At 50.7% G+C, this 14,092-nt stretch overlaps 1 protein-coding gene across 1 annotated transcript; it reads left to right on the forward strand.

The window, feature by feature from the left end:
• Positions 1-9,532: 9,532 nt before the first annotated feature.
• RTP3 (receptor transporter protein 3) lies at positions 9,533-13,425 on the forward strand. Its single transcript, XM_036266307.1, has 2 exons — positions 9,533-9,699; positions 12,029-13,425. The coding sequence occupies exons 1-2, from the start codon at positions 9,533-9,535 to the stop codon at positions 13,314-13,316; spliced, it is 1,455 nt and encodes a 484-aa protein (XP_036122200.1). The 3' UTR covers positions 13,317-13,425.
• The last annotated feature ends 667 nt before the right edge of the window (positions 13,426-14,092 follow it).

Raw genomic sequence — 14,092 nt, forward strand, 5'->3', positions numbered from 1 at the left:
TCTCGGCTGGGGACGTGTGCGTCAGGTGACCCAAACTGTCAGCCCCTCTGGTGTTTCAGGTTTTCAGAGATGGCCTCCGCCCCGCAGCAGGCCCAGGGCCCAGCCCCGCGTTCAGAAAGACTGACAGCGCCCGGCCGGTGTGGCTCAGTGGTTGAGCATCGACCCGTGCACCAGGAGGTCACCAGTTCGATTCCTGGTCAGGACACATGCCCAGGTTGTGGGCCCGATCCCCAGTGTGGGGTATGCAGGAGGCGGCCAATTAATGTTCTCTCTCATTGATGTTTTTGTTTTTTTTTTCCCTTTCCCTTCCTCTCTCTCTAAAATCAATAAAGGGAAAAAAAACTGAAAGTAAAAATGAAAACTGAGTGACTGAGTGTCCAGCAGAGCACTGACCCTGTTCCAAGGAGAATGGTCTCTGGGTTGGACGGATCACGGGGGGACGCGGCACAGCCGATGCCCACGAGGCAGGAAGCGACGGAGCCAGGGCAGAGGCGAGCTTGTATTTACGTGCATGAGTGTCTTTCCCAGGGTGCACGGGTCTCTGTGAGACGTCAGGGTGTCCCAGGTGAGGTCCTGCATATTGTTTGTGTAAAGCTGGAGACCAGCATTGGCTGACAGGCCCTTCCCTGCACCAGGCATGCTTAGCATCTTTCCACAGAAAAGGTGACATTTCATCCTCAAAAAGCCTGAAGTGACTCGTCCACTGTCACACAACTGGTCAGAATCCCAGACCAAAGACTCCCCGACTTTCAGTCCAGATTCTCTCCCCTGGCCCCTCACCCCATTAACTCTGCCCGGAGTTGAGAGTGGGTGGGAGGAGTTCAGAGAGAGAGAGGTTGTGCCCCGGCCGGTTTGGCTCAGTGGTTAGAGCGTCAGCCCATGGACCAGAAAGACCCGGGTTCGGTTCCCGCTAAGGGCACGTACCTGGGTTGCAGTTTGTCCCCGGCCCCGGAACTTGATGTGCCTCTCTCACATCGATGTTTCTCTCTCTTTTCCTCCCTTTCTCCCTCCCTCTCTATCTGAAGATAAATGCAAAAATGTCCTCGGATGAGGATAAAAAAGAAAAAAAAAAGAAAGAGGTTGTGAGAAATTGATTGAGGGTTCCCACATGTAGTTGATTCATGATCCGAGCAAAGTAACATTGAGAAACAAACTGGAGAGGGAGGGAGGAGCTGACTGCCACAGTTAGGGTCCGAGAAGGAGCTGGACTGGGACCACAGCGAGGACACCAGGGGTGTGGCTGGGGGAGGTTCCTGCCTCCCGGAGTCCGAGCCTTTCCTCTTCCTCCCGCCCTCCCCTTCCTGCCTCCCACACCCTTCCACATCCCTGGACTTCCTCCCAGAGCCCTCCCCTCCCCGTGTGGTCCAAGCACCAGGCAGGCCTCGGGCCTGGGACTGGCTCCGCTAAGGACAGATCTGGCCACAGCCTTGCGGGGGGAGGGGCCCTGTGGATCTGGCTCCCTTGCTAACCAGGGCCTGCCGTTTTTCCTTCCCTTCAGCTCCCTTGTGTGGTCCTTTAGAATCACTGGGGAGCTGACGCCCAGACCAGTTCAATAAACTTCTGGGGCTGGGACCAGTCGTGTCCCAGTGACCCGGTGGATGGGACACCTCTGAACACCCAGCTGGCTTCCGCCCTGCTGAGCTGTGTGCGGTTTCCCGGGCCTTGGCATCCCGTCACCACCCCAGAAAGCCGGAAAGAATTCTCCGCAAAACCAGGTAAATGCCTGACTCGTGGGGGAAGGCGGTTGTCGCATTCCTGAATGCTCCTGCTCCGAGAGTTACGTCACTTAGGAACACAGCGGCTGCACTTAGAGCAGTCTTACCAGGGCAGGAGGCTCGAGGGCATCGGTCAGGGTCTCCTTGCAGTTTCTCCCAAGGGTGGTTTAAGGAACAGCACAGGCGCTGCCGTCTTCCCAGTCCCACGAGTAGGCAGAGCCTCTGTCTGGAACCTTCCGGTCAGCACCTCCTCTGACCTGGCTGAGTGATGCCCGAGACTCTTTTGTTCAGGAGGCAGGGGAGGGGGTTCTTTCTCCGGCAGCAGTGGCCGGACTGGCACCGGGCAGGAGTGGCCCATGGGGCGCGAACAGTGTGGGCCCCAGGACCTGCAGGTGCGCAGAGAGAGGGGAGGCGGGTGCTCTGGGCGCAGCGACAGGAGCACAGGCCCAGGCCTGGCGGTGAGCACCGTGCTGTAGGGCATGGGTGGGTGCGCCCGGGGCAGGGCGAGCTCAGCGGGGCTGAGACTGGTAGGAAGGCAGGGTGGCTGTGAACGCCTGCTGAGCAGGTGGGCTGCAGTATGGGGAGGGTCAGAGCAGCGCCCGAGGGGCCCGGAGGCCAGGACAGTGCCCTGACATGGGCCACCAGGTGCGGACTGGCGGAGGGTGGCTTTCTCCAGGGCAGGTGTCCTCACACAGGTCAGGGCCAGGCTGGCCGCAGCTGGGCCGTGTGATGCAGACACCCCGGGTCTTGTCCACCCTCCCTGGTCTGTTGCCTGCTGCTCCCCTCTCCCTACTCCTTGAACCTCTCCTTAAGGAAGTGGGGGGTGGCCTCTCACCCATGCGGGACCCTGCAGCTCATCTCCTGGGCACGGACTATACCAGTCACATCTCTAATGGGTGGAAGGTTGGGCTCGAGAGTCACCATGAGCAGTTCAGTGTCTTCGAAATGCCGTCCCGCAGGGACTGGGCACAGGAGGGGAGGTAAGGAGCAGACAGAGGGGCGCAGACGAGGGCGAGAGCACAGGACACTGCCCTTCTTTGCATGTCTCCTGCCAGGTCATGCTCACAGCAGCCCGATGGGTAAGAATTTCAAATGTGAGAACTAGAAAGAGCGACTGCGGCCTCTGCCCCCTCCTCGCAGGGCTTCGGAGGTCAAAAGGCGTGTTCCAGGCTGGGGGAGCCAGAGTTGTAACCCAGGAGAGTCATCCTCACTCAGACACCAAGTAATTTTGAATATTAGGAGCTTTATTACCTGCGCAGGGACTGCAGCCCGCCTACACAGAGGAGAACTGCAGCCCCGAGCTCAGGGGGAGGGCTGCTTATATAGGGCAGGGGGTCATTCAAGGTTTAGCAGACAAGCAAGCTGCGTGTACAGAAGCGGAGGCAGTTAGCGATAAGCAGGAGGGAACGGAGGTGGAGGGAGCTGAGGCGAAAGGGAACTGGGTGAACTGGGTCAGCACACATTTATTTTGCTATTCATTTTATTATCTAAGTTCTAAAAACTAACGAATTCGAGACGGATATCGGCGGTTAGCCAGGTGCAATACACATATGTTGAACAGTTACAGTTTTATGGGGTAAAGGGAGCTTCAGTTTCTCCCTATGAGTTTCTTTACAGAGCATGCGGGACACTCTGGCCTTGGGGCCGTTTCTGTCCTCCCTTTTCCTGAAGGAGGCTGCTTTTCAAATTCCCAGTGAAGGTCAAACTCTGGTTAATTTTTATGGGGCTAAAGCCGTCTATAACATTCCCCATTTTTCATCTTGCTGTCCCTGAGGTTGTTAATTAGGGCAGCTCAAAGACAAGTTGTTTTTCTTTATTGGATTCTAAGGACAGTGAGCTACAACATTCCCCCCTTTTCTTGTGAGTGGATCAAACCATTGAGTCACAGTCGTCATGGGGAGACAATCTCTAGTAGGACTGTGCTAAGACCCTAAGTTTTACTGATTAGACTCTCTCTGATGAAGGCTAGGAGTCTATTAATTAGGATGGGTTTACAAGTTATTCTGATTAATAATAACAGTAGGGGCCCTGCTATAGCTGAAATCAGGGATGTTAGCCATGGTGACTAATTAAATAAGTTTTCATATTAATTATGGGAGGCCTGTTCTCCTTCTCTTAGTTTCTTTGTCTTAGAATTTGGATGCTCTGTCTGATTATACCTGAATGGTTGGCACAGAAATAGCAGGTTTCACCTAAGGCTGCACATAGACCCTCTTCTGGTTGACATTTCTTAAGAGTTTTTCTAATATTTTATTTCTAAGTACCCAGTTCTACTGGGGTCTAGATCTATAAAGATTCCCCTGTACAGTTATAATCAGAAAAATTAGAGTCCCGATAAACGTAAGAGTCTCATTTTAAGGGATCTGGAGAGGTCTGCACCGTTCATTCTGCTTTTTCTGCCTTCAACCAGGAATGATGCAGCTAGACCGGGATGCCGTTGACCTTGATAGCCGTTGGTGAAGGCAGGATGACAGTGTATGGTCCCTTCCAGGCCAGAGTTAGTCCTTGGATGGTGAATTTCCTTATTTACATCGAGTCCCTGGCTGGAAAGGGTGCACAGAGTCTGAGGTGGGCACGGGCAGGGCATCGCAGATGTGTTTATGGACGGCCTTCTGGGCAGACTGCAGGGCCTGCAAGAACTGTAAGAGGGCGAGGGGAGCAGAGTGGTCCAGTTTTCACCGGATTCTAAAGTCCTGTTTATGTGCTTTATCTGCCTGGAACTCTGTGGGCAGTAAGCACAATAAAACTTTTAATTTATATTTAATCCCTTAGAGATATCCTGTGATATCTTTGCTATCAAGGCAGGGTCATTGTCTGATCTAAGGGCTAGGAGTAGCCTAAACCTGTTACTCCCTTTACTACATCCCAGACTGTTATTCTATTATTAGGGGCAAGCTCTCCCCTCCCAGTGTCTTATCTTCTTCCCTTCTTGAGTATTCCTCCACTGTCCTGCCTTCCTGTAATATGTATGCCCCTATCTTTCTCCTTAATCCTTCTTTAACTTACATAGACCCTCTGTGACTTTTCTAGTCCCCCCCCTGACGTGAACCTGAGAGCTTGCTCAATCTGTCTGCTGTCTGCACATCCCCTAGCCTTTTTCTCTTCCTCCCCATTTAGACCTATATATTCCTGCTTCCTTCTATCTTTTCCTTTTCCCTGTGACCTTATTGGACATTATCTGCCTCCCAGGAGTTCAGTAAGCTTGGTGTAACCTAAGAGGGTAGGCTGGTGCAGCTGGTTGACTAAAGTCCGACCTAGAGCCTCGGGGACCAACAGTCTCCCAGCAGGCAGTGTCTATTATTCGTTGATTTTCTTTATGACTTGTTTCTGCTCAGTTAAGTCATTTTCTGACCCAGTGTAAGTAGGAGTCAGAGGTGAACTTGGGTTTGGTGTGGTAACTGCTATCTGGAGAGGTCCCCACTGGTTTTAGGGCCACATGTCAATCTTCCTTATTTGCAGCATGGTTTCCCCTTGTCTCATCAGAGAGCTTGGATTAGGGCTATGAGTTCAGCCCATCGGGCTGAAGTTCCCCTACTTAATGACATGGTCCAGAGTTACTATTGCTGCCCCGGCATACCTGCTATCTTCCTGGACATAGTTGCTCTCGTCCGTGAACAATACCTCATCTGATGATGGCAGTGGGTCATCCCTGAGGTCTGGGCGGCCATCTGCAGTGTTGATTGCCTCCAGGCCGTCCTGCAGAGGTTACTCCGGGTCATCATCTGGAGGCAGGCTAGCAGGATTGACGGCCTGGAGTGGCAGTGGCCAGCAATTAAATGATCTCTGGAGGAGATCACGTCCGAGTACGGGGTATGGGTACTCCAGCAGGAACAGAAACAAATGAGTTACAGTATTTTTTCCAAGGTCTATAGTCCTCTTTGAAGTCCAGGGGTAGGTTAGGGCCCCACTGGCTCGGTCAAGACTGAGTCTGCTGCACCAGTGTCTACTAGGAAACTAACTAGTTTATCCCCTATTATTTAGTATTATTCTGGGTTCCAGAGGGCTCAGCTGGAAGGAGCCCTAGCCCTGTCATTTTCCTAAATTAAGGATGGCTTTTTATTTTGTTCTTCTATACCTGACTTTGTCTTTTCTATCCTAATTGGGACCTAGGCCTGTGGTCCTGACTCTTCCTCATATTTCCCTTCCTAGGGTGGCCCTATCCCATGTGCCCTGTTTCTCTTAAGGCTGCTATTACTACCTTTGCTAATTCAGTCAATTGGGCCAATAGGCCTAACAGGAGAACACGGTGAAAAGTGTTCTAAGGAAGCCCTTCCCCGACAGTATTTGGGTCCTACTGTGGGCAGAGGAATGGGAACATTTCCTCTGACCCCCAGGTTTACGAAAGGACACAGGAAAGGGGAGCAATGTCTTAACATTGTTTACATGGGGCAGAGTGTTTTTTAACTCTCTAAGACAATTTCGTATCCATGTCTGGGATCCCTATATTCAGCTCCCCAAAGTTCAGAGAAGCCTGCTGGAAATTAGTTGCCGTCAAACCCGCTGTGGACGAGCAGCCCGGGCTGGCACTTTAATGGTTAAACAGTTTGCCTGTGAGAATATTATTAAGCCTTGCAGAGAGGCATTGAGACCTCATCATAAAGAAGCTAGTACATCCGAACACATCTATATCCATTCAGACATTGGGTCCTTCTATACACAGGGGACACAGCAACTGAGGCTTGAGCGAAGCCTGCCCTGCCGACAAGGCAGGAGAAAGCGGCAAAGAATCATCTTTTTTATTCCTTTATGTCAATGTTTTTATTTTCTATCATTCATAAATCTTAAATCTTTATTATTTTTATAATTTTCTTTTCTCCACCCTTCTCAGGTGGAGACCCAAGTACATTAGAGGTTTCCTTGTATTTATGCTATAGTAATCATAGCTCAGATTTATTTTTTCTATTTATATGTGAGTACATTATCGCACCATGAAAGAAAAAACTTTCTTAGTTAAACTAAAAAGAGCTTGATCTTCAGGCCTCTGGGGCTTAATCATGCTCTTTCTTTAAATAATCCAAGCATGACTTTATAAAATATTTTATATTATATATCCCTTTAAAGTGAGGACTGTTTGCATAACCCACATATAAGAGGCATCTGTGCATCTGCTAAGTGAACAAATAATCACTCTTAGTAGTGTGTATGCTCTTGCATTTGGAGTGTGTTGTCCTCTTATCCATACTCCAGTGAGGAAACAGACTGTGTTAAGCCATCTGCACTGATTTGATTTCCTTTCATAAGGAGAGAACACAAATCTTTGAGGAATTCCAGGTCCTATTGGAATGACTCAAAACTAATTCCAGGTCAAGAAAAAGTTTCTTAAAATTCAAATCCTGGAAAGGTTGTCAAACATATTTGACCAAAAGATTATATAGTATTAGTATTATTATTATTAAATAGTATTCAATTATTTATTCATTTAAAGTGACAATGACAAATGTTAAACATAAACATAGGTCAGTGAAACTTCAGTTCTTATGATTTAAAAAATGGGTCTTTAAGGAATCAAGTACTTGATTAACATAACATAAAACCATTTCAATAATATATATAACTTTTGCTTCCCAGGAAAATATTGGGAAAAAATGTTTTTCCCTTTTAACAGGCTGACAAAGAACCAAATAAATTCTGTATTAATTTATTTTAGATTCATATATCTTATTAAATTTATTATTTATTTTATTTATAATTTCTTTCTAAGATTTCTCTTAACAAATCTTTTAACTTTCATAAACCTTTTTATCCAGTCAGAAATAACCAGTTTTAGAACAATTTTAAAATATATATATATTTATATCTTATATTTTCTTTTATCAAAATCATATAATTTTTTAACCTAATCTGAACTTTTAATTTTTAGAAACGTTGAATATTTTTTCTTTTTTTGACAAGTATAAGTAATTAACATTCTCCTGATTAGCAAATATATTCATATTTTCAATAAACATTTTTTGAATCAATAGATCATAACATATCTAAATTCATCTTCTAGCTTTTCTGTAATAAGAACCCAAAATAGGCAAACTCAGGTTAATTAACATTTTAGTATACCTCAAGGGGGTCCTGAAGGACCGGATCGAGTTTCCTCGGGGGACTGGGAGGAGTTAACTGTCCTTCAGGGCAGGCTGAGGTATTGCTAACAAAACTGTTTTCCTTTCATTTGAACCTCCGGACACTGACATTTCTAATCCAAATATCAATGTATACCTTTGATCAGGGTGGGGAACCCCGTACACAATGGACCGCACAGCAAACAAAAGACTCAAGTCAAGAGACCCTTCAGATGGCCAATCAACTGGGAATGTTGGCCACTCCAACTCACAGAGGGTCCGGAGGACCCCAGGATCGGCTGGTGTTCCGTAGCCTCGGGATCTCCTAGAAAAGTCAGAAAAATTAGCAAGAATGCATTCAAGGGGGGTATACGGGGGCGTTGACGGTCCTTGTCCCATCCTACCGAAAGCAAAACAGTTAGAGCAGCAGAGAACACGGAACACAAATAGACAGACAACCGCGGTCAAGACACAAAATACCAATTTCAGAACAGACACACCCGAAAGTGCCAGATAGAAACCCACCGGTTTCCCAGGTCAGGAGTTGGAGGCCCGACCCTGAGGGGGAAGTGCGGTTAACGCAACAATCCCAGATCGCTCTGGAGCTACCGAAACAGAAAACAGACGGAAGGGGAAATCCCTTACCCAGATCCTCGAGGCCGAAGTCCTAGTCCGAATTAGCAGAATCAAAAGCCAGAACGAATGTAGGTGCAGAGGGCGAGGAGGCAGCCCTCCGCATAGTCTGAGGAGGTCGACCCCACGGAAAAGGGGGACCTCGCGGCTGATCTCGCTGGGGCCTCCAAATGTTGTAACCCAGGAGAGTCATCCTCACTCAGACACCAAGTAATTTTGAATATTAGGAGTTTTATTACCTGTGCAGGGACTGCAGCCAACCTACACAGAGGAGAACTGCAGCCCCGAGCTCAGGGGGAGGGCTGCTTATATAGGGCAGGGGGTCAGGGGTCATTCAAGGTTTAGCAGACAAGCAAGCTGCGTGTACAGAAGCGGAGGCAGTTAGCGATAAGCAGGGGGGAACGGAGGTGGGAGGGAGCTGAGGCGAAAGGGAACTGGGTGAACTGGGTCAGCACACATTTATTTTGCTATTCATTTTATTATCTAAGTTTTAAAAACTAACAAATTCGAGACGGATATCAGCGGTTAGCCAGGTGCAATACATATATGTTGAACAGTTACAGTTTTATGGGGTAAAGGGAGCTTCAGTTTCTCCCTATGAGTTTCTTTACAGAGCATGCAGGACACTCTGGCCTTGGGGCCGTTTCTGTCCTCCCTTTTCCTGAAGGGTGTTGCTTTTCAAATTCCCAGTGAAGGTCAAACTCTGGTTAATTTTTATGGGGCTAAAGCCGTCTATAACATTCCCCGTTGTTCATCTTGTTGTCCCTGAGGTTGTTAATTAGGGCAGCTCAAAGACAAGTTGTTTTTCTTTATTGGATTCTAAGGACAGTGAGCTACAACACCAGACTGAGCTCCTCCTCCGGACATGGGGTCTGGACCGTTCCTGGGGTGATACTTTGATGGACAAAATCATACAGGCCACGTCTTTCAACATCCCCTGTGGAGCCCAGTGTTGATCTCTGGACGTGAAGCCAGACTCACCCGACCTTTGTCCTTGGGGCAAAGACCTGGTCCCCAGGCCCAGCGCAGAAACATAAAGGGGAGCAGGTGTGAGCCGTGCTCTCTGAAGGGGGAGCTGCATGTGCTGCTAGAGCCCTGTCCGAGCCCAGCGAAGCCTGATGCCCCCAGCGCACCATGCCAGCAGCCGGGGACCAGGACCTGAAGGTGTGGCAGAAAGTGTTCGAGGAATTAATTCACGAGGTCAAACCATGGCACCACTGGACCCTGACAGCAGACGAAAGCCTCGCTCCCAACATCCTGCAGCCGGGGTGGACACAGTACCAGCAGTGGGGCTTTGCCAGGTGAGTGGGAATGGGATGGGATGGGATGATTCCAGAAAATTCTTCCTCCTTACTGGGTATACGGGAGATTACAGAGGTAAGGTGCCCATCACTCAAGAAGTTGTAGGTTCAATAAAGATTGTTTTCTTATTACAATGAACGCCAAAACAATAGCCGGAGCGGGCGCTGGTGTGGGCTAATGCCCGGACACAGAGAAATCGGACTCCGAGGGGTGAGGGCAAAGAGCAGAGGGGCCTGGTACGGACGCTTCCTGCATGGGAGGCGGGGGCCCACCACAGAACCCATGAGAGAGGGGCCCTGTGCACGGAGGAGACCCCCTCAGGAGGGCAGGGCCGCCCACAGCCACCCTAACCCCTCTACTCTGAGCTAATGGAATCGTTTTTAATAGGACCCTTAGAAAGCATACAAAGTCTCATCCTCTCTTCCATGGGAAATCAGAGCGCCGTGGGTGGGCGTGGCCCACCTGCACAGAGGATGGCTTGTGACTCTGCCCGGGGCCTGGGGAGGGGGCGTGTTTCCTGCCCACTGCCCCCTAACTGGAAGAAGGTCTGGGAAGAGGAAACAGAGCCTCCTCTCCTGTAACCTGTGGTTTTCCCAGGCCAGGCTGGAACCAGGAGCAGCTGAGCAAAGTCTCAGGTCCTCTGTTTGTTCTGAACTCAGCTGACACAACAGCAGAGCAGCATGACCCAGAGTGGGGGCAGGGACCGCAGGTCAGAAGAGCAGGGCCCAGGCCCCTGTGCACCAGCCAGGTCACCTCTCTCGCAGTGGTCAGAGCTCCTGGGCATCTTCCCTTCATTTCCTCTTCACATTTACCCGGGAGGTGAGGCTGGAGTCAAGATACAGAAGGGAAGCCTCGACCGACTCCATCCCAGCCCCTCTGATCCACCATCCCCGGCTCCAGGTGCCCCTGCATCAAGCCAGGCAAGGCTAGGCTTGTCTGCTGTAACAAATAAGCCCTGGAATGTCAGTGGTTTAACCTAGCACGTGGCCCCAAGGTCAGCGAGGCCCAGAAGGAAAGAGCTGGAAAGTCTTCCAAGGGCTTCAGTTCCAGATCCGGAAGCAGCGGGTCTCACTTCAGCCCATGTCCCATCAGCCAGCTGGTCACATTGCCCCAGCAGCTGTGGGGGTGGGGGGTGCGGGCTAACATGGTGAGCACTGACCGTCCCTGCCATGCAGCAGCCCTCCCAGCCCTCCGCTCTCCGTGATTCCCACCGCGGGCACGTCGTGCGCTTCCCTGCCTTCTCCCCTCTCTCGTCTGTCCTGCCGTGTGTTTGCCCAGCTGTCTTAGCTCAGAATTGCTCTCCTCCCTGCTGGGAAGAAGTGTGGTTCTCTGGTACCCTCTCTGAGGCCAGGGGCGTGAGGAATACGGTGTTTCAGGCCACTTTGAGCAATGAATGGGGGCGATGAAGACAGCGAGACACTGTGCCCTCCCGGTAATCCTGGCGGACTGGGGGGCTTCGGGCAACTGGGAGCAAAGCCATGCTTTTCCTTAGGATACTGGACCTTTTAGGGTCCCTCCCGGACCTGTGGGTCTGTGCCTTAGGGTCTTAATTCTTTGGGGCTTCTCTAAAAATGTAGAAGACCGGGCAGCTTATAAACAACAGAAATGTATTGCTCACGGTTCTGGAGGCTGGAAGTCGCAGATCAGGGTGTCAGCTGGTCAGGTGAGGGCCCTCTTCCGGTCGCAGACTTCTTGTGTCCTCGCGTGGCGGAAAGATCTAGGGAGCTCTGTGGGGTCTCTTTTATAGGGCACTTATGCTATTCATGAGGGCTCCACCCTCGTGACCTAGTCACCTCCCAAAGGCCCCATCTTCTAACACCATTACCTTGGGCATTAGGATTTCATGTGACTTTGAGGTGGACACAGGCATTCAGACTGCAGCACTGATCAACACCCACTTGTATGCACCTGTGGGTTTCGGTGCAGGGTCCCCGGGGCTGATTTGGTGGTTCCCGTCCACTGGTAGCCTTCGGGCCACTTCAGTCTGCATTTGGAGAGGCCTTGGTTCAGAGGCAGAAAACTGAAGTTCTTGTCCTGCCTCTTACACCCACGGAGTCTCTGGGCACAACGAGTCCCCAGTGTGTGCCTCTTCTCTAAAATGATCACATGGGACTGAGAAGGTTCCCAAGATCCCTTTCAGTTCTGACACCTGTGAGTCACAGAACACCTTGGTGGCACAACGGACACAGAAACGAGGGGCCTGGTCATTTCTCCCCACTAATCCGTGATCCCAGTGCCGTCATGCTCTGGAACGTTGGTCCCTCCTTCTTCCCTCTGGCACAGTCCACAGTTTGGTCAAACTGAGGGTCTTGTTTTCCATCCGCACAGGTTCAGCTGTTCCTGGTGCTCTCGCAGTTGGGCCTCTGCCCACGTGCAAATCCTTTTCCACATGCACTGGAGTAAGAGGGAGTCCAAGGGCCAGGTGAAGATGAGGATCTTTGCCCAGAGATGTCAGAAGTGCGTTCAGCCTCCATTTGAGGTTCCCGAATTCACAGAAGAGAACATCTCAAGGACCCTGAACAACCTGGTGTTCCGGATTCTGAAGAAATGCTACAGAGAAGGGTTCAAGTCCATGGAGGAGATCTCTGCAATCAAGGACATCTCTCTTGAAGGGCCACATGACACTCACAACTGTGAGGCGTGTCTGCAGGGCTTCTGTGCTCAGAGCGGGTTAGATCTGGCCAAACCGTCACCAACGTCCCCCTCACTTCCCACAATAAGTATCTATAAGTCTTCTCGTACATGGGTCAGCACCACAGTGGGTGACGTGACAGGGGACACCAGGGTGAAGAAAGAAAAGGTGTCTTCCAACCCCTCGTTTCCTGAGCCCCCCCAGGCCAAGAGTTCCAGAGCAAACACCAACCCCGGGGTAGAGAGGGTGTCTTCCAATCCCTCGTTTCCTGAGCCCCCCCAGGCCAAGAGTTCCAGAGCAAACACCAACCCCGGGGTAGAGAGGGTGTCTTCCAATCCCTCGTTTCCTGAGACCCCCAAGGCCAAGAGTTCCAGAGCAAACACCAACCCCGGGGTAGAGAGGGTGTCTTCCAATCCCTCATTTCCTGAGACCCCCAAGGCCAAGAGTCCCAACCCCGGGGTAGAGAGGGTGTCTTCCAATCCCTCGTCTCCTGAGCCCCCCAAGGCCAAGAGTCCCAACCCCGGGGTAGAGAGGGTGTCTTCCAATCCATCATTTCCTGTGCCCCCCAAGGCCAAGAGTCCCAGAGCAAACACCCACCCCCGGGCAGAGACGGTTTCTTCCAAACCCTGGTTTCCTGAGCCCCCCAAGGCCAAGAGTCCCAACCCCCGGGTAGAGAGGGTGTCTTCCAATCCATCATTTCCTCAGCCCCCCAAGGCCAAGAGTCCCAGAGCAAACACCCACCCCCGGGCAGAGACGGTGTCTTCCAAACCCTGGTTTCCTGAGCTCCCCCGGGCCAAGAGTCCCAGAGCAAACACCAACCCCCGGGCAGAGAGTATAGTCCAGATCTCCTTCCCAGAGGAGGGTTATTTTTCCCACACAGCCCCGAATTGCACACACTGCAATTTAAGTAGGTGCTGCTGCTGCTTTATCATTCTCCTCCTAATCACTGTTGTGGTGGTGATTGTGGTTAAAATCACTGGATGAACCTCAAAAACAAGGAGCTGAGTTTAAAGAGTCAGACACACCAAGTCACGTACCGTATGATCCCACTGCTGTGGATGTGCAGGGCGGGTGAATCCAGACAAGAAGCAGGTTGGTGGCCACCAGGGGCTGGGCAGAGGGGAGGTAGCAGCTACTTAGTCTGTCTGGGGTTTGGGGGGTGGGGGCAGTGACAGGATGTTTGGGAATGAGACACAGGTGGTGGCCGCACAACTTGTGAGCACTAAAAGCCACAGAATTGTCCACTTTAAAATGGTTAGTTTAATGTGAATTTCACCTCATTTTTTCAAGTGCTGAAATCTCATTCATTCTCTGGAGAACTGAGACTGAAGTGTTTCTGGCTCACAGAACCATCTGGAAAGCTCAGGCAACCCTGGGCTCCAAGGCGGTGGCCTACATGGTGGACACACCGCTGAGGGTCCAGGCAGGACCGTCCGCTGAGGTGGGGAGAAAGCTTTCAAGTCCCATGTAATTCTTCTTGATGCTTTCCTACTTCTTGACCTGTGTTTGATAATGTGTGTTACTATATTAGTAGAATGATATAGTGATATACTGTATAAAGAAATAAGTATACTGGAGTATAGGCTCAATATTTCACTGATGGGTTGCTCAATTAAAACCACGCCAGTGTGGCTCAGTGGCTGAGTGTCGACGCACGCACCAAGAGGTCGCCGGTTCAATTCCCGGTCAGGGCACATGCCCAGGTTGTGGGCCTGATCCCCAGTGGGGGGCATGCAGGAGGCGGCCAATCAATATTCTCT

Source organism: Molossus molossus, unplaced genomic scaffold (genome assembly GCF_014108415.1).
Source record: "Molossus molossus isolate mMolMol1 unplaced genomic scaffold, mMolMol1.p scaffold_m16_p_18, whole genome shotgun sequence".
NCBI lineage: Eukaryota > Metazoa > Chordata > Mammalia > Chiroptera > Molossidae > Molossus > Molossus molossus.

Coding starts and splice junctions, on each gene's coding strand:
- RTP3 (XM_036266307.1), top strand. CDS start 9,533: ATGCCAGCAGCCGGGGACCAGGACCTGAAGGTGTGGCAGAAAGTGTTC. Junction 9,700..12,028: donor CAGCAGTGGGGCTTTGCCAG/GTGAGTGGGAAT, acceptor CCATCCGCACAG/GTTCAGCTGTTCCTGGTGCT.